The following is a 20,488-nucleotide window of genomic DNA, read 5'->3' as shown; positions in this document are numbered from 1 at the left end:
CAAGCATGCTCCTGCCAGCAACGCTCCAATGACTGGTCCCTACATGCCTTGCACTTTTGTCAGCATGAGCTGCTACAGAGGAACGATTCCCATTAGCTGCACTGAGAGATGCGCAGCTTTACACCAGGGCTGAATTTGGTCCATTCTTGTCAAGAAGCCAAAGGGCCAATTCCTGAGCAGTGAGGAAGGTGGGATCGGACGTTCTGAGAAAGAGGCAGAATATCTGCAGTACCTGCTCTGTGCACACTCTGAAATACGGATCCTTAAAGGACAGGAGAGGCCCAAGATCTGGGGGATGTTATGAACCCAAACTGACCAGTATCTAACTAGCAAATCCTGAGTACGGGCTGTGAACACAGGGTCTGCTCCTAGCCCCATTGCAGTCCGTGGGAATTTTGCCACTGTCTTCAGTGACACAGAAGCCATCCCCTAGAGTTCTCTCTTTAAACTCCTTTGTTTTGTTTTCAAGCCGAATATGTGTCACTAATTGCACTGTTAACCATCTGTTATGACTTTCATCTCTGGACTCAGTAATTAGCAATTAGGCATTTAACCGTTCTTTCCCAGTAAAATCGGAGTTTTAATTAGGCAGCTCACACACACAAGAGCATTGCATTCTTAGGTCTAGTTTGCCTCAACTTTGCTACACTCCTGGCCATCCTGGTCCTTTGCTGGGAGGCGTCAGGGCTATAAATAGTCTACATCAAAACTGGATCGAGATCCAAATCCCAAGTTTGAACACCCCACACCAACTCACCTTAAATCCAGAATTCAGGGGTCAATCCAGCAACCCGAAGAAGCCCTGGACACTAGACTGTTGATCATATAAACTATTGGGGGGAATTTCACAGTGAATCAAGACTGTGCTATTTTTAATCTCTTTACTTCCATAGTATCGGTTTCTCCTTGCTTGGCAACACTGGGCCATGCACCAAAGCTGGTCTGGGAACCAGTGAACAGCCCCATCTCTATCCTTGCACGCTCAGGAGAGCACGATCAGCAGCTTCGTCAGCAACACTGTGGATTCCAGGTGGGATAAATGTGTTCTGTTCGCTGGACTAGAGAAAGACCCTCACTTGTTGGAACCTGCTGGCTAGGGAATCGCAAGGACTCTGCTAATATTCAGGGCGCTCACACAGCAAGAGAAGTCTCTGGCCTGGCCAGGATTCTGCTGACTAATCAAGGCCATTCTCACGTCCAGCACAACAGACTAGGGAACGGAGCACCCCACTGTTTCCTCTGGCAGCCCCAGCAGACCACTCCCCTAGTGGTGTGAATGGGACCCAGGGCTGCTGTCTTGAGGGGTCTTCTACACGGGCAATCCCCACAATGAGGAACGAGGAGCAGGAGAGAGCGAGCTCTGGCTGCAAAGCTACCGGGAAATAGCATGGTGATTTATAGCGAAGGGACAGTGCAATATTAAGAACCAGGCAGGTTTTTGCTGAGTGGGGAGGACGCTTACCGAAGTATCCTAATGAGCTCTGTTTGCTGAGCTCAGTGATCAGGCGTTTCAGAGTTTATTTCTTGCTGTTGTATGCAGTTTGGAGAGGCCTGCAGCAGAGCAGACTGGAAGGGGGCTGCTGTTAAGGGGGGATTGTCTGGCTCTGGTCAATGGCTCAGAGCCATCCCTGGTTCCAACCAAGGCTGAGCCAGCTCCCCTCTGACAGCTGCCATTGTATGAATTAGTTAGTGGACAGCAGAGAGGGGCCTGACCTACATACTTTGAATGCAGATTTCAACCCCACTCCAGAGCCTGGGGGCATTGTAGCAGGGCAGAGGCTTGGTTCAGGCCTTTAGCTAGTAAGGCAGGTGGCCACAGCAAAGTCGCCATCACTGGTGGCAAGAACCATGGGGACCAGACACCTACAGGCAAGGCCGGTGCAACCATTTAGGTGGACTAGGCAGTTGCCTAGGGCGCCGAGATTTGAGGGTGCCAAAAAGCGCCCCCCATTTTTTTTTTTAATGGTTGAGCAGCCGCTGCTGCTTGGACAAGAGAGGGAGTCTGAGCTGCGAGCGGCAGTCGGCAGCCCAGGGTGTCCCCCAGGTCAGGGCGCCTCCACGGCAGCCGGCAGCCCAGTGTGTCCCCTGGGTCAGGGCGCCTCCGCGGCAGCCGGCAGCCCAGTGTGTCCCCTGGGTCAGGGTGCTGACGCGGCAGCCAGCAGCCCAGGGTGTCCCCTGGGTCAGGGCGCCTCCGCGGCAGCCCGCAGCCCAGGGTGTCCCCTGGGTCAGGGCGCCTCCGCGGCAGCCCATAGCCCAGGGTGTCCCCTGGGTCAGGGCGCCTCCGTGGCAGCCCATAGCCCAGGGTGTCCCCTGGGTCAGGGCGCCTCCGCGGCAGCTGGCAGCCCAGGGTGTCCCCTGGGTCAGGGCTCCGCCACGGCAGCTGGCAGCCCAGGGGTGGGGGTTCCCTGGTCCAGGGAAACCCTGGGCTACCGGCTGCTATGGAGGCGCACTGACCATGGGTCAGGGCACCGCTGCAGCAGCCGGCAGTCCAGGGTGTCCAGAGGGGGCGGCAGGCAGCTCCCGTGGAGCTGCCGCAGTCATGCCTGCGGCAGGTCGGCTGCTCGCGCGGCTCCAGTGGACCTCCCGCAGACACCACTGCGGCAGCTCCACCGGAGCCGCGGAGCACCGGACCCTCCGCAGGCACCACTGCGGCAGCTCCACCGGAGCCGCGGGACCAGCACGCGGGGTGGTGAAATTGCCGTCCGCCTAGGGCTCTCAAAACCCTAGCGCCGGTCCTGCCTACAGGCACAGTGGAGTTACCCCAGAGTCTCCAGCTCAGGAACCAGCCAGAACCACTAAGACTGGGGGAGGAGGACACCTGGACCAGGCACCAGCTTCCCTGCTGGGGTTCCCACTGCAGCAGGCTGGCTCTGATGCCCAGGTAACACTGATCTCAGAGGGTGTCACAGAGTAAGGACTTAGGGTCTGTATCTGAGTTGTGGTTCCTTAGCAGTGTGAATGGCCCGGCGCCATATGGAGTAAAGGACTGATGTTCTTTGAGCTCCTTTTTCACTTGGGATAGTTTTCCAGTCCCTTTAACCCCATCTTTTCCTTTCTGTCCCTTTCGCTTTTCCTGCCTGGAAAGATGAGGCCCAGTTCTCCTTTCACTGCATTCATGCGAGAACAGGATCAGGGCCAGGGCTAGTTATTCTGCCTCTGCACGACGACACTCCACCCAGACAGCCAAACTCTGTCCTTCTTAAGTCCCCTTTGGCAGCTGCTGCTGATTCCCAAGTGCAGGACAATCCTCAGTTGGCACAGGGCGTGTTCCAGGAGTGGAAGGGACAAGGGTGTAGCATGATGCACTCTGTCAATCCTGGCCAGCTGAATAGCTCCTTAGGAACCATTATTTCCTGATGCAAGCTAGAGCAGCGCTGAGACTGCTCTAACTTATGCCAAGAACTGATATATCTCCCAGCAGCTCCATGATGGAGGGGAAGGGAGCAGAAAGGCGGTGTGAAGCCATCAATTCCCACCCCCCATTCTGGTTTACCAAGCACTGCCCAGTGCAGCTGAGGGGGCTTTTATTAGATATTTGTGAATAGATTCATTTCCATTGTTTACCTGTTTTCAGAAAACTTTGTGTTCTAGTAAATGCTGACGGAAGGACAAGGGCAGAGGAGAGGAAGGCTGGAGCAGCAGCTGCCAGCTCTGTAACGTGCCCATGAAATGGTGCTGGCAGACAGCTGCACTCACAAGCATCTCAGTCAAAGGAGCCCATCCCCTTCCTAAACAAAATCACCTTTGTTTGTCCCTGGTAATCTGCTTCCTGCTGCAGAAGCCACCTTGGCCCAGGGAGAAAGAGCAGCCCAAGGATGCCTTGTTGAAAAGGGGCTGCCTGGAGGGGGCTCCGGGGAATGCCAAGCAAGCCGTGCTACCGACCTACATGGCCGCCAGACTGTGATCTCGGGTGGGAGCGTAGAAACTGCACACCATGGGTTGGAAGGGGGCAGGGAGCAGCGAGGGTCCCTTCCCACCTGGCAGGCTGGGGATCATTCAAAGATGCAGCACAGCAGGGCCCCGCCAAGGAGGCCCCTCGACATAGGGGGCATTCTGGGGACCCTTCGGCAGCCCTTCTATTCGGCAGGGCTGGAACAGCCCCACAGGTGCTGCCACAGCGGAGTGAAAGTTAGAGCGTCCCCTAAAACTGCACTAGCCTGTGCCAGCCTCTGGCACGGCCAGCCTAGGGGAGATGTGTAGCCTCCCATCTCGGATGCATCAGCACAGGCCTGCATTCATCCGCATCTCCATGGTACCTCCACGGCCACCCATCGCTGAGCACCCACAGACCTTTAAAAGCCCCATTTCCACAGAGAGCTAGTGAAGATCCAAGCTGCTGCCCCTTGCCCATCTCTGCCCTAGCATCCAAGTTAACTCCCGAGGGGCACCGGGGGGGATGGAGCCACTGCCATGCCAGCTGGTGCCAAGGGGGTGTGCCCAGGCCCCACTGCGTTTGCCCCTGTGCAACCGGTCACGATGGCAGGGCTAGCGGCACATTAACCCTAGGAGTTCGTAGTTGATAATAATGTCTCCTATCAGATAGAAAACTCTCGCCAATATTTGACATGCTGCCAACAGTTTAAAAAGATACCTCTTAAATTTCGGTCATGTTTTGAGCCCTTTTCCTTAAGCCCATCTCTTGTAACAGTGTCAACTTCTAATGGTCCTGTTTCTTGGTCCCAGCTATTGCAGGGATATGAAGTTAGTCAGTTAGATCTGAACAGACATTCATTCCATTGGGCCCTGTATTCAAATTGTAGTTAATGGTGTGGCTTTGCTAAAACTTGACAAAGTAGAAGGTCTGTTGAGGGCATTGACTGTTGTTTCACATCAGCAAGTGGCTACAGTAATACATTTAGGACCGGCAGCCAGCAAAATGTTAATACTACGGACACGGTGGATGGATACGTTGTCTGTACAAAATCCACTTTGACATGAAGAGGAGCTGTCCTCCTTGATGGACCACAACCAGCTTTGACTGCATCACAGAACTTCTCTGTTGGTCTGACTCAGGCCTGGTCTACACTAGGAATTTAGGTTGGTAAACATCATCACTCAGGGTTATGAAAAATCCATATCCCTGAGTGACGCAGTTAATCTAACCTAACCCCCGGTGTAGACAGCGCTAGGTCAGTATCACCTCTCGGGGAGCTGGAGTGCCTACACCAATGGTAGTGTCATTACAGAGGTACCGCTGTAGCATGTTAAGTGTAGACAAGCCCTCAAAGTCTTCTAATAACCCAGCCAATGCACCTTTAGTCTGATCTTTCATAGCCCTGCACCCAGATCTGCTAAGACCAGATCTCTCCATCTCCATCTGTAACATCACCCATAGGGCCGGCTCCAGGCACCAGCAAAGGAAGCAGGTGCTTGGGGCGGCCAACGGAAAGGGTCAGCACCTCCGGCTCTTTGGCGGCAATTCAGCGGCGGGTCCCTCAGTCCCTCTCAGAGGCGGTGTTGGAGCTGCCACTGAAGTGCTGCTGATAGCTGCTTTTTTTTTCCCCCTCCCACTGCTTGGGGCGGCAAAAACGCTGGAGCTGGTCCTGATCACCTGGGGCTTTTTAGTCCAGAACCCCCTTACCTAGCTCTGCCAATGCACCTCAATGCTGAGCCTTTTATTCCAGTCACACCCAACTGTCCTAGACACACAGCTCAACCAATGCACCTCAGTTTTGACCGACAGCCTCCTTATTATTCTGGCTCTGCCCCATGCAGCCTCTTAAAGCCTGCACAATAATGCCGTGGTATGAATCTGAACCTGTACCCTGTGCGGTGTTTATACACCTCCTCTGACCCCTCACTGCCCACACTTGGAATACTGTGTGCAGTTCTGATCGCCCTATCTCCAAAAAGACATATTAGAATTGGAAAAGATACAGAGAAGGGCAACAAAAATGATTAGGGGTATGGAACAACTTCTGTATGAGGAGAGATTAATAAGACGGGAACTGCTTAGCTTAGAAAAGAGACGGCTAAGGGGGAAGATATGATAATGGTCTACACAATCATGAATGACGTGGAGAAAGTTAAGAGGGAAGCGTTATTTATTCCTTTACATAACACAAGAACCAAAGGTCACCCACTCAAATTAAGAAGCCGGGGGTTTAGAACAAACATAAGGAAGTATTTCTTCACACAACACACAGTCAACCTGTGGAACTCACTGCCAGGGGATGCTGTGAAGACCAAAAGTAAAACTGGGTTCAAAAAAAGATCCATCAGTAGCTTTTGGCCAAGATGGTCAGCTGCCCCATGCTCTAGGTGTCCCTAAACCTCTGACTGACAGAAGCTGGGACTGGACGACAAGGAATGGGTCACCTGAAAATTGCCCTGTTCTGTTCATTCCCTCCGTTGCATCTGGCACTGGCCAACCTCAGAGACAGGATACTGGGCTAGATGGACCATTGGTCAGACCCAGTATTGCCATTTTTATGTTCTTTATCTTGCAAACTTTTCCAAATGTTTTGTAAACTTGCAGACACATGTGCACACTTGGTGAATCTGTAAAACATTTAAAAAACCTCCTCCCCTGTTCCTGAGATCAGAATCCGAGCCTCACTAATTCCAAAGAAAAGCAAAACCAAAGCAGTTCAAAAGCATAGAAGAGCACCAGCGCTATAAATCAATTGCTAAGCAACAGCACTGGTATCTCTCCAGTCACATGCAAGAAGCAGATTTCAACAAAAGGCATCATAATAAAAACCTACCAAAGACTCAGAAGGGGGAACGAGCAAAGTCATGTTGTCCACTGCTCCCCCCGCTACCCCTGCAGGACTGTTCTCTGCAAAATACTTTATTTAGTCTTTTATAGCTGACCCTGAATTTTGCAGGGGAGAAAACTGACACACTCCACCCCTCTGCTTTTCCAATTTTTCCTTTGCAGACACAAATCTTTTTCTCTCTCTGCCACTGTTGTCTACAAGGCAGGGAACAGAAAGATTCTTTAATCCTCTAGGTGATTCTCTTCCTTTGTGCCGCTTCCATAATCCTGCCTTTATCACCCGCAGGCAAAAATGTAACGATTAGTGTTCATCAGATATTGGCGTTGGAGGTGCCCCTGGTTCTCATTCAGTCCTGTTAAGCCTGTTTGATGTCAGAGGGCTAAAGAGCTAAGCAGTGCAGACAATTTAACAGGGATTGGGGGTTAATCTGCATAAGTAAATCTTCTGTAAAACACCAAGTGACTGACGACCAATTACAATTTTTTTTTAAACTAGATTTTCTGTGCGGGAAGCCCCAGATCATAAAACACCCATCTTTAATCCCATTTTCCAGACTCACTAGCTGTCTCTGTAACAGGTTGTTTCCGATAGGCCTTGATAAGACAATAGAATCTGATAACATTTTGCGTAGCAGCTTTTATCCCACCTCTCTCTGAAAGAGCTTTAGGATAGATGTCATTTCCCTCTCCTTGTGCCAGTAAGAGGTGCAGACAAGGAAAGAGAAGAGACTCAAAGAAGATTTGAAACCAGATGATGAGTTTACGAGCTGGGGGAATCCAGGGAGGCTATTCCAGGAGGCAGGAGATGCAGAGGAGGCAGCTGTTGCACTAAGAGAGAAAAGGATATGAGAAGGAGCAGAGCTGTGATAATTGAGCAGAAGGGAAATGGAATGGCATAAGGGTGCCTGGAAGTAGACAAAAGTTGCCCCTGTGCAGTATAGACATGTAGCCTTAAAGCATTACGCTGCAACTATCTCTGCTTCCCAGATAAGGAGCCATGGGAAGAGAGGTAAGTTAGAGCGGCTGGAAGGCTATGAGTCTCATAATATTTGTGGTGTTTCTTAAAGCCCCAGCAGCCAGAGTCATGTGATTATGTGAGAATCTCAGCTGACATTTAAATCAGCTAGCCTTCCTGGGTGCAGAGAAAAGCTTGAAAACAGGACCAGTGTGTGACCTGAAGGCAAAGAAATATACCCAAGTCTCATGATTTTTAAGCCAATCTTATGATTTGGAGGGGGGTGGTGGTTTATGGCTTTGGAGCAGCTGGGGTCAGCGATACTGGGCACCTGCCTGTCCCAAGCACAGGAAGGGGTGTCTGAGAACTGGGTCCCGCTTATGTAAGGCAGCAACCAGGAGAGAGTGTGTGGGGCCTGGCTGTGCGCTTGCCTGAGAGGGGCTTTGAACCGCCTCCCACTTGGGCAGGGATGGTTTTGTCAGCAAACGCCCTGCACATGTGGATTCCAAGAAGGATCAGCCAATGAACTGGGGGGGACAGCATGTGTGTGAATGGGGGGGGGTTCAAAGGCCTAGAAGGTGCCAATTGGGCTGCGGGAGCCCCAGTAAGGCCCCAAAGAAACTATAGGGGGAGGTTGGGTGTTGCACCTTAAGGCCCCAAAACTAGGGAAGTGGGGGGACTCCCAACAAAATCCCCCAGACTGCGGGTGGGATGGAGTGGGGGAGCCCTCATAAAGCCCCCCAAAGCTGTGGCAGTGGGGAGTTGGGGGAGCCCCAATAAACCCCCCCAAGCTGCGGCGGGACTGGACTGGGGGATCCCACCCCCGGGCAGGTGGCCCCGCTGCTCCTGGGGCAGAGCGAACCAAAGGCAGAACGTGCAGGAATGCCGATCGCCGCCCCGGACTACAAGTCCCAGGGTGCCCCGCGTGGAGCGCGCATGCGCGCTGGGCCCGCTGTCTCGGCTGGGAAGGAAGGCGCTGCCCCCGGTAGCTCTCGCTGCTCCTGCCGAGCGCCGGCCGGAGCGGAGCCGGAGTGACGGTGAGGGGCGCCCCGGGCCTCTGAACGGGCGGGGCAGGAGCGGGGTGCCTGGGGGTCTGGCACCCGCTGGGGGGGGTAGGAGGGCAGGGGGGTGATTGATGGAGTGGGGTCTGACCCTGCGGGGAGGGAGGTAGGAGGGCAGGGAGGTGATTAATGTAGTGGGGTCTGACCCCTGGGATGTAGGTAGGAGGGCAGGGGAGTGACAAGGGGGGTCTGACCCGGGGGGGTAGGTAGGAGGGCAGGGGAGTGACTGGGGGGGTCTGACCCCTGGGGGGAGTAGGTAGGAGGGCAGGGGAGTGACTGGGGGGGTCTGACCCTTGGGGGCGTAGATAGGAGGGCAGGGGAATGACAAGGGGGGGTCTGACCCCGGGGGGGGTAGGTAGGAGGGCAGGGGAGTGACAGAGGAGTCTGACTCGGGGGGGGGGGAGGTAGGAGGGCAGGGGGGTGACAGAGGAGTCTGACCCCTGGGGGGGGTAGGTAGGAGGGCAGGGGGTGACTGGGGGGGTCTGACCTGTGGGGGGTAAGTAGGAGGGTGGGGGTCAGGTCTGGTCTGGTCTGAGGTCTGGTCCTTGGGGGTGTCTCTGGGAGGGCAGGGAGATGATGAGTGGAGTAACTTGGGGTTCCCGTGGTGATTTGGAGGGAGGTAACTGATCCCTTCCTTTCTTCCCTTCTCTAGTGAGACGTGCGTCTCTGCGACTCAGGAGATCTGTCTGCGCCTAGCACCTGAACCACTCCGCAGGTCTGGTCACGTCTCATTACTCTGGGTGGGCACTTCACTTACAGCCTCTGTGTGTTCTGGAGATCTTCTTCCCGCTTCCCCCGCTCCCGTCACACCATCTGCTTGGCTCTGAGAGGGCTTGTCCAGTTCCAGGGGCATGGAGCCCTGGTGTACCCCTCTCTATCCCCCTCCCTAGAGGGCTGTGGGTGTCTTCCACCCGCAGCCTCCTCCAGCATGGCACACCCAGCTTTGCAAACAGTCTGTCAGTGTTATTCCCCCTTGCAGAGTGTGCATGTCCAGTTCAACATCACTGCTTTCATTTTCGATATCGACTGTCTCCACTCAGATAGGACCCTGGTCTCTGGCAGGTGCTCGTAGCAGATAACTATAACCCGGGAGTGTACAGTGACACCAATTAAAGCTAGTCACTTTTAAAAGAATGAGTAATAGTTTCAGATCTCACACCTGCCCAAGTCCTCCTGCCAATGTGTGTGGGTTTAAAATCACATGTTCCTATTTTTTAAAATGTTTCTCCCTCCCTCGCCCACTGCTGTGTGCAAAACCCCCACAGACAACAGGGGAAACTGACTAGACTGGCAACCGTGAAACTGACTGTGCTCAAGGTGCTGTCAATGTGAAAGCTGTATAAATAGAGAGAGGCTTTGTCCTGATTACCGCGTCCCTGTAGTTGTACCTGTGCAAACCCCATGGATGGGCAAAGCTGTCCAATGTGAGCTGGTGCAGAATATCATTGCTTGGAGCTGGGGTAAACTACACTGATGAATGGACGCGAGGCTGTTGTCTCATCCTTCCACTATTGTAACATTTGGCCCAGAAATTCCACTGGCTGAACTAAATCAGTTTATCTCCATTGCAAGCTAACTCACAATCAGCTCCTCATAAGCGGAAGTCCACATTGCAAGGCGGATATGAATTTAACTTGCAAGGGGTTTGTGCCGACTTAACTAAATCTGTTTAGAAATCCATTTAGTTCAATCGGAGCAGCTTGGGTGTGTAGCCCAGCCTTTGCTTGTTCCTTGGGAAAGCACTTTCAGACGGATGCCGGGGTTTTCAACTGATGGTGACCCTTTAAGATAGCAATTTATTTTCATTCTCAAAAGTTATGAAATGTCTGGGTCCTAGAGATATATTTTTTTTAATCTTGCATCTTTTAAAGCAGTTTGCTTAGATACTTAGAGGGAAGTTCTGTGGGAGCTGCCTTTTATAGAAATGAGGGGTTAGATTAATTTTGATTTGGGGTTAACTTTTCAAGTGCCAAAGGCCCATTTTCATAGATTCCAGGACTGGAAGGGACCTTGAGAGGTCATCGAGTCCAGTCCCCTGCCCTCACTTAGTTTCAGTGAGAAATAGGGCACTTAGAGTTCTTCTACGCAGCAAGCAGGATCCCATGGCAGCTCTGAACACCCCACTCCCTAAGCTTCAAAGGTATCAAACATCTACACAACTAGACCCGGGCTCTGAGACTCGCTGCTGTGGGATCCTGCTTGCTGTGTAGACATGTCCCAAATGCCCAGGTGACTTTTGAAAATGGGACTTAGGCTTGTACGTCACATGAGTACTTTTGAAAATGTTACCCTCGTCTTAACTGTAGGACTTTTCTTCCTCGGGGTCTGATCCTGCAAATGCTACCAGTAGCCCCCTGAGGACACTGTGCCTGGTACTGTTTACTGGATGAGGCCCTTGGGTCCTGCTCCTGCATTTGGACCCACAAGGGTCCAGTTGTAGGTTCTGGACTTTAGACTGTCGCTTGTTCCTGGCAATATCTGTGATATTACATGGCCACCCATTGCTGTAGTAACTGAGGACAGTGAGGTGCTCACTGTGTGTATCCTCACAACGGCCTGTGTTATTCCCTGTTACCGCTGAGAACCAGAACCAGAGGGGTCTCTCCCAGAGTCATACATGAAGTCTGTGGCAGAGAAGAGAATTCTCATCTCCAGATTCCTAGGGTAGGATTCCTTCACGTCTCCAGATTCCTAGGGTAGTACCGTAACCACTAGCCCACTCTTCCTCACTAACTGTGCTATTTATATATGGGTCTACCATATAAATAGTCGTTTCTGAGTTTGATTCTTTAAAAGGACACTGACCACTTAATAATATTTTCAGTCAGAATTCCTGGCCCGTGTTAAGAAGAGCACTTGGTTTACTAAAATTGAACTAGTGTTGAAAATCTAATTTTCTTTTTGCTGGTTTGATTGTTTATTGTGATTCTCTCAGTCTGGGCAAATAAATATTTGTTGAGATAATATAAACCAAAAAGTGGAAACTTCAGTTTCGCTTTCAGGCTCTCAGTGGAAAACCCCACCCCCAAAAGCAACTGTTTCTTGTTTTGCATTTGAGCAGCATCCTAAAATATCTGTATAAAACCCTTTTCCACTAGAATGAAAGAAATGAATGGCTGCATGTCTCTTGGGTTTGGTGTAAACATGTTTATACAGAATCTGAAGTGTTGGCCAGCTTTGAGTTGACGTTGTTTCTTGAGTGCAAACCTTCCTGATGAAGGGTCTGATCCTGGGAGGTGCTGAGTGCTTTCAGCTCCCCTTGGCTTCAGTAGTAGTTGAGAGAATTTAGTCTTTTGCAGGCTGGTCTCTGGACTGGTATGATCTGAGGGGAGCGCTTTGTATTAAGTACGTCTACACTGAGCTAGGGGTGTGATTCCCCTGCTTATGTATACACACCGAAACCCATGAGTATGTACTCCGCTGTGGCTCCGCTGCTGCTGTCCACACTACCGTGGCAAGCTGCAGACCTGCTCCCGGTCTTACACTTCCACCAGCGTACACACAAGTAGGGACACGTGCAGCTGCAGTAACACACAAACTGTCCAGCCACTGCATGAACCAACCATAGAGAGGCTACTGCCAAAATAACCACCAGCTTCTCAGCTAAGGTCCCCAGACCTGTACCGTCCTGCCCTGGTCAAAACCCCACCAGTATGAATTTATTATCCAGTTCACCTCCACTTCAATGTGGAGAGGAAAGGCCCCTGCCCCTTGAGATAAGATTCCCAAGCACTTCCTTCACACTCACTGGTTTAGATGAAAACATAAAATAAGTTTATTAATTACAGAAAGATAGATTTCCCATGATTATAAGGGCTAGCAAACAGATCCCAGCAGATCCCCTAGTAAATAAACAAAAACGCAAACTAAGCCTAAGATACTAGAAAATTCTCACCCGGGCTGATACAAACAGGCTTGCTGATTCTTAAGGGACAAGTTGCACTTGGGATTCCCACCCCGGTTCCAAGTTTTTTTCTTTAGGAGCTTCTCAAGGTGTTCAGTTGTGGGGGAGTGAAGAACAACCAGTGAAGTCACTCTCTGCCTTGTATAGCTTTAGCATATGGCAGGAACCCTTTGTCCCAAACTCGGTTTTTGGAAAACCACTGGTATCCGAGCTGGAGTCTGGTCACAGGCCCTGGCATACCTTGCTGAGTTATAGCAGCCATTACTTCCCAGGTGTGACTACATGTGAAATATAGGTACAGAGTCAATATTCATAACTTCAGATACAAAAATGATACATGCACACAAATACCATAATTGTATTTGGCAAAATCACAACATTTCCAATGACACCTCCTTGTACAAAATGCATCATAATTATGCCGTCATCATATAATAATATCACTATGAAGAATATGGGGTGCAATGTCACAGTGGGCACATGAGCGCGGGACTCAGACCCCAGCTCGCAGTACGTGTAGCCTTAGTGTCTCCTGAGCTTGGTCGAGGCCTCTTCTGTAAATACTAAAGATTCGTGATGATCGTGAAAAGGCTCTGGAGCTGGAAAGTCATTCCGATGACCTTGAGCCAGGGTGCAGTCTTAAATTTTTTAATTGTTGTGAAAGCGCTATCATTGCATAGCGTGAAGAACTAGTGTACAGTTCAGTTCTCGCTTACATCAGGCTGTCTGATTTCCTTCTCCACGTTCGCTAATAATACTTTCTCTAGCATTCAGGTGGGTCTGCATTTCTACCTCAAAAACCCCTTTTGATATTACAGCCTGAGATTAGCTCTGAAAGGAACCTTGTGGGTAGCGAATTATCGGCTGATGATTGTAAATGCCTAGTGGTATTTATGCAAGTGGATACGAACAATGCGATGTTCATCTCTTCCGATGCATCCACACTTATGGCATGCCATGTCTCGTTAAAGCCCCCTTGTGTCTCCCTGAGCTTCGGATTGGCATGTGCCATGGTGGAAGACAGCGTTATCCGATGTGATTTAAAGGGCACGGTGGCTCACTTGCCAATGGGAGTTGAGCTTCAAACTCCTCTTAAAAGCGTGTTGGAATCCAGCTGCCAGAGCAGAGAGGGCAGCCTCCTATTCTGATCCCTTCATTGTAATGGGTACTGGAGCCTGTTACCTGCAGTCCCTGACATAGTTCCACTCCTGGGTCTGGAGAGGAGGTATTCTTTCAATGGGTATGTCAATACTATAATCACAAGGTGTGACTGCAGCTTGAATGGACATACCCAAGCTAGTTCTAATCTAGACAGCTCTGGTAATGGAGCAGTGAAGTCACGACAATGCGTGATTCAGCTTGGCCAGCCCTGCAAGTTATTACTCAGTGGTCCAGGTGGGCCTGTACTGCCCATGCTGAAGCGGTTTCACTGCTTCAGGATGCGAGCTCACCCTGTGGTTGCAATACAGACATGCCCTATATTTGGGGGAAATGAAATGTCACCTCTGAGTTACCAGCGGAGACGTAAGTGAAACCAGGTGGCTCTCTGGGCTCAATTTTACCTGGCAAGTGGGCAAAAAAATCATCCCAGAGCCACTGTGGAGAGCATGCAAATGAACACACACATACAGCTCAGATTTCCTACACAGGGTTGTGCCTGAAATAGGTTTACCCACCCCTGGGGGTACCTGTTTCACTCCATATCTCATTTCATTTTCCTCCCTCAGAGGGATTTTCCTTCTTTAATATGATTTTTCAAATGAAGGGATTTCAGAATTTTTAGTGGGTAGGTTTTAGTTTAGTTTCTTTTGGCTGCTACCTCTCATGGTGAGTGTCGCTGATGGCCAAGAGAAATGCAGACACACATGCTACCGTAGAATTGACAAAACACTTCTATCCTCTTTGCTCAGGATCTCTCACCCCTCATTCTGGCTAATCATTCTACTCGTTCTGTTTGCCTGTTGTGCTAGGTGTTGGACAGAAACAATAAGGAGCTTATAGTCTAAGGGGAAACAGAGGCACAGAGTGGTAATGAGTTGATCAGGGTCACACTAGAGGTCAGTGGCAGAACTGGGAATAGAACCGGAGTCTCCTGATTCCTAGGCAAGAGCTATGGTCATTTCTCGCCCGGAGGGAGGGATAGCTCAGTGGTTTGAGCATTGGCCTGCTAATCCCAGAGTTATGATTTCAATCCTTGAGGGGACCATTTGGGGATTGGTCCTGCTTTGAGCAGGGGATTGGACTAGATGATCTCCTGAGGTCCCTTCCAACCCTAATAATCTGTGATTCTATGAATCCCAGGTCAAGTTGGGGGTATGGACCATATCATTCCCTGAACCCCCAAGTCTGAGTTGGATATCTTTCTGCAAGATCTACTGTAGGCCACATAGAAGTTAAGGGTTTGATGCAAAAATCACTGGGTGAGCGTCCCTGGCCTGTGTTATGCCGGAGGTCAGACCAGGTGATCAGAATTTTGGCCTTAAATTCTATGAATAAAATGGATATGATCCTAGTAAATTTCACCTGGCTGCTCCAGGTGGGATCAGGCTGGGCCGGATTTAGCCTATAGTGCCGAGGAACAGCGCAAGTACCTGAGATTTCTCTACAGCTGTGGAGACTCCTGTTTCTTTCCAGGTATCTCCCCCAGCACCCACAGAGAGCTCTGAACAATGGTTGATGATCATGGTAGTGCCTCTGTTGCTCCTGTAAATTTTCAGCAGAATGAAACTAAAATTTTGGTTGATTTGCTGTGGGGCTTGGCAAGCATCAGGTGTAGCAGCAGGGCTGTTAATTTGATCTTCCCTTTGGGGTTTCCGAATTGTGGGGGGTATGGGCTTCCTGCAGTCCTGTAACAAACGCGCCCTCCTGATGCTGAGTTGTCAGCCCGTTGGAGACCCCTCGCCTAGACACCTAGGAATCTTTTAATTCAAATACAATCTATTGACCCTGAGGATATGTAGTTGTTTGTTTGCAGACCTCGGGTTTCCTAAGTGTGATGTTAATGATCCTTGCAAATCTTTCCTGGGCATTGTCCTGTTTGAATAACATGCCAAAAAGCCTTGTGCTTTAAAAGAATCCCACTCTGTCAGCACTTGAAAACTGCCTGCATCCACAGCATGGATCTAGGGCTCCCTGGCCTTTTCTTTTCCACTTGTGAGGCGGGCTACATTGTCACTGAGTTTTTATCATCACTGATGGGTTCAGTCTAGACATTTTAAAGGGACATTGTCAGCTGGATTGTAGAGCCAAAGTTCAGATTGTTATGTGTTTTAAAAGGCTTTTACACAACTGGATAGTTGTTGGGTTTGTTTGTTTTTCTCCAGCTTGTGTTTTAAATTCAGTGGAAACAGACTTTGGCTTGAACGTTGCCTGGTCGTGCTGTGAACCCAGCTCTGCTGCTCTCTGCTAGGACTTGCGAAGCAGGAAGTGACTGTGAAGGAGAAAAAAAACCTGAAACTTACCAAACTTTTTGTTGTCAGAGTCCCCAGTCCTGCAGTCAAATCCAGGTGGGTGGATCCTTACCTGAGGCTCTGCCCCAGGGTCAGAGATCCACCCCTGCTGGTCTGACTGCTGGGTGAGAGCCCAAGTTAATACTCAAGTAGCTGAATGGTGAAAAATAAACTAGACGCTTACAGTCTAAAGTGCTGTTAATAACAGGGGAGAATGTATTTTTTAAAACTAAAACCAAAGTTGTTCTGTTGTGAGATTTAGCACTGACATGAAGCTACTGCATCTGGGCCTGCAGATCTCTGAAGAGCTGGACCACTAAAATTTAGTAGCTGATGCAATGGGCATGTGGTGTCGTGGGAGATGTGTGGTAGATATGTTCATACAAAACCACAGCCGTATTCTTCACTGTTCCATGACTCTACTGGTCAGTGACAGAAAAGCAGTGGATGTTAGATATATGAGAGATCAGCAGCCAGACTGAGAAGTTCATAAAGTCCTTATCACAATTTACCTCAGACTGTTTCCATCTTACATGCAATAACGGTAGATATGCAAGGGATGAGGATCAGAGTTCAGGGTATGCGTGACCTTAACTTTGGATCTCCAGGCTTTATAAAATGTGTGTGTCACTGTTTGGGGTGGGGGGGTGGGTTGAGTGTTTTATTTACTGAAAACAAAAAGGAAACTACAGATTTCCCTTAGGAATCCCCTACCCTGATACCCTTCAGTAAGTAATAGAAACATACAGCCTTAACGTCAAGTTGCCAAAGTGCTTTGCCCAAGACATGGAACTTGTGTTTGTTATTTCATAATCCTTGCACACAGGTGTAGGCTAGAATTCCATTTAGGTGCATAAACTAGGAAGCCCACATCCCTTTAGATTCAGTTTTCTGATCCAGTATCGCTTACCTACTAGGAAGTGACTTTTTGTTTACACTGAACCTCCACTTGCAGCCAATCAGGATGCTCTGATTTGCATATTTAGTGCTGATTGGCAGCTGCTGCTCCTCCAGATAGCCTAGCATTGTTGACCTCCTCAGAGGTCAACAGTAGAGTTTGTTATGTGACTCTTTTCAGCCAGTCATGACCCAGGATTTCATTGTACAGTAGGTAAGGAGGTGTACCCCCACCTCGGTTTTGTGGCTGTAGTGCTTTGGGGGAAAGCTACCACGTAAGTGAAAGTGTTAATAGATCTATATCTGCCGTGACCTCTTTTTTTTTTTCCCCCTTCTGCTGCTGCTACATTTCAAAAAGAGCACAAGTCAATTGTGTGACCCCCTCCAAAGCAGAGCCTCCCCCGATGGCCTGCTTTGCTGATGGGTATTCAGGCCACCGTATATTTGGAAAGGCAGGAGCCCTTCATGTACGGAGGTCCCTTTCCCAGTGGGGCGCAGAGTATCCCCTGCTTTCATGCATTGGGCACCAGATGAGATGGAAGACTCTGCAGCAGAGCTCTGAGCTGAGATGATCCAAGCAGGGCTCAGCAATGCTGAGTAGCAGTGTGTGAAATCCAGTGTAAAAATAACATATGAGGCAGGTGTTGAGATTTTGCACCTGGGGTTTGTTGAAGTGACTTTTAATTCCAAGCTGTAAAATAACCACCCCTGGGGCATTGGGGGGTGCTAAGTGATAGCAGTAAATGTCTCAAGATTCTTTTTTTTTTTTAAATCAAATTATCGGGGGGGGGTCTTATTTGCTGGTGGCGGCTCGTAAGCCCAGGGGCGTTGAGTAGAACCACACGGGAATGACTCATTAGCTGTCGTTTTCTTTAAAATGCATCGCTCTCCTCATGTGAGCGCAGCCATCTGGGTGGCTCTGCTTTATTCCATATGGATGAGTTGGAAATAACAAACCACAGCACCCACCTCTCGAAGGGCCCCGCAGAGCCTGCGTACCCCAGTGGAGGCTCCGTTGCTACCTGCATCTCACCGGACGCAGGCCTCTGATTGTGATGGAAGAAACCTTCCAGCCGACTGATGGCTGCTCTGTTGGTTAAATTGTGCCCTGCTCTTGAGCTTTTCAGGACCCAGGTCATTTTAGAAGGCTGTTAGCATACAGTGTGACACACAGATTGACCCTTTGACTGCGACATGGGGAGGACGGCAGTGATTGGGTTTTGGTTGTGCGTTGGATCAGGGCCTCTAGATCTGTTGCAATACCCGTAACAAATAACACTGGAAATCCTGGGTTCCTGTTGTACCACATGTTGGCCTGCTTGTCGGTGCTGACATAATGTGCCTGGGTCTAACCCTGAGAGTCTTTGCCCCCAAAAGCTTACACTGTCGGTTTGATTGTAAACCCGTCAACGTTGGCAGCAAGATTCTGGCCTGGTAGGACCCCAAACTACATTTAATCCCCTGATTTGAAATTGATTCGCTTCTGAGTTACCACTGCCCCTGGATTGTTCAGCGATTTTACCTGCCAGTGACTTTTATGGAGAACACCTGCATTTCCTCCCCCCGGGTTCATAGACTTTGCCACCTACCTGCAGGATTGCCTGCTCTTCACTCAGGGCTGTAATTATTAGCTCTAACAACGAGGTGTCCTGGTGGCACCTTACAGGCCAAACAAATTTATTTATTAGCACTGTATGTCTTGTCTCTCTCTTTGCAGGCCTGACATACGCCCTTAGAGAGGATGGTTTGAAGGTGGGTGAACAACGCACTGTGACTCGGCTTGCTTCCAGACCTTGGAAAATGGCAGCAGCGCTGGGTGCCGGAAGCGGTTCTGCTGGGCCACCTGGTCTCCCCAATTCCGTGCCAGCGCATACCGCCCTGCCTGCAGTGGCTGTATGGGAATGGCAGGACGAGTTCGGCAGATGGAGGCCATACAGAGGGAGCGTGTGCAGCTTTATCGAACAGGCTCTCCAGGCCCCTGCGCAGAAGGGGAGGCGATCAGGAGCCGGGCTGGCCAGCAGCAGTATCCCGTTGGGGCAGGCAGATGCCACGCTCGCCCCTTATGTCATCGACATACAAGCCTGATGCAGTTCCGACAGGACACGGGTAAGAAACCTCTTTCCCGGCTGCATTCGGATCACTGTGCACTTAAAGCTTCTCTGGGATCACTCGTGCTTAAAATTGCACATGTGCTTAAATGCTTCACAAGGTTGGGGTCTGAGAACCATATGCCCTCTTTCCCCGAAGTGCATGTCCCTTCAGAGGAGTTGCATAAAAAGACCTTTTTGTGATTAAAACACTTGTGTTTGATTCCCTTGTCCCCCCGCTCCCGGCTGCAGCACCAGCCGCTCTGGCTTGGCCTACCACCCTGTGAATGCTGCTGAGCTAATGCCTGCAATCCCCACAGAATGACATAGGGCAGTGCTAGAACACTACCCCTTCACATGGATTTTCTTCTTCCACATTTTTTTTTCCCTTCCACTCCAGGGAGGAGGGAGGTTGGCTTTTGAGGGCAAGGTGCAGGATAGTTTCCAGGAAACCTAGGTTCTGTTCCCGCCTTTGCTCCTAACTCACTGCACAACTCAAGGAGGTCACTCAAGCCAACGTTTAGTGGCCATTACATCTGGATGATCACCTTAGCACCTCGGGCTGACTCCTCCCCCGCCCCCAGAAGTAGTGAGCACCTGCAGCATTCGATGGGGTTTTTGTGCGCTCATCTCCTCTGGGAAAATCAGACCTGAGTGTCTCAAAGTGAACCAGCCAACATTAGTGGCCATTTCTGAGAGCACAAGCCTATCTGTGCCTCAGTTTACCCATCTGTAAAATGGCATGAACACCTGCCTCCTGTGATGTGGCAAGGCTGGTTTGCTCTGAGGGCCTTAGAGAAGGGCAGAAATGTTCAGATGTCTTGAATCCAGTAAATCAGCTGTGTTCACGGAGCGTGAGGGGTGATCGGATGATTCCTAAATGACAGGCCTGTAAGCAAGGACAGCCATGGCCTTCTTGATCATTTTTCCTGGCACATATTCCCTACTTTCTTGCTCTAATATTAGGGTGAGTAGCACACAGCTGGGCTGGGCACCGCTCTGGAAGGTACTTGGGCTTTGACACCTGGCTAGAAGGTGTCCCAGGTGAGAGATGTCATCAGCAAGATGAGTGTGTTTGAGAGTGTCTGTTCCTGGCTTAGCACCAGTAGCTTTGAATATTCTTTAGGCACCCAGCAGCCTTGTTTGGGTGGGGCTCATAATTCTCTGAAAACTGCTGTGAAGCTCACCAAGCAGGCACCAGGACTGCCTCTTTCCATCCTGCTCAGTGACCAGAACCCAGGAGTCCTAACTCTCAGGCCTTGCTCTCCGCAGTAGCCAATGATCCCCTCTCTCTGGGCCCCCCATTTCTTCTCGGAAATTGGTCCTTTTCTGACAAGGTGATTGAATCAGTAAAAGCGATAGGCTTTGTCCCAGCTGTGTGATGAGTTCAAATGGCCTCAGCACTGGATCTGGT

At 50.2% G+C, this 20,488-nt stretch overlaps 2 protein-coding genes across 2 annotated transcripts in view; one reads left to right on the top strand and one right to left on the bottom strand.

The window, feature by feature from the left end:
- The window catches only part of SSC4D (scavenger receptor cysteine rich family member with 4 domains), a 52,624-nt gene extending 42,565 nt beyond the window's left edge, over nt 1-10,059 (bottom strand). Inside the window, exon 1 of the mRNA XM_030537025.1 lies at nt 9,495-10,059. Coding sequence (XP_030392885.1) covers nt 9,495-9,590 — 96 coding nt within the window. The 5' untranslated portion in view covers nt 9,591-10,059. The remainder of the gene's footprint in view (nt 1-9,494) is intronic.
- The window catches only part of DTX2 (deltex E3 ubiquitin ligase 2), a 61,644-nt gene continuing 49,780 nt past the window's right edge, over nt 8,625-20,488 (top strand). The window contains 4 exon segments of the mRNA XM_030536842.1: nt 8,625-8,713; nt 9,390-9,452; nt 18,705-19,061; nt 19,064-19,093. Coding sequence (XP_030392702.1) covers nt 18,788-19,061; nt 19,064-19,093 — 304 coding nt within the window. The 5' untranslated portion in view covers nt 8,625-8,713; nt 9,390-9,452; nt 18,705-18,787.

Source organism: Gopherus evgoodei, chromosome 17 (assembly GCF_007399415.2).
Source record: "Gopherus evgoodei ecotype Sinaloan lineage chromosome 17, rGopEvg1_v1.p, whole genome shotgun sequence".
NCBI lineage: Eukaryota > Metazoa > Chordata > Testudines > Testudinidae > Gopherus > Gopherus evgoodei.
This window is presented reverse-complemented; position numbering and strand designations above follow the sequence as displayed.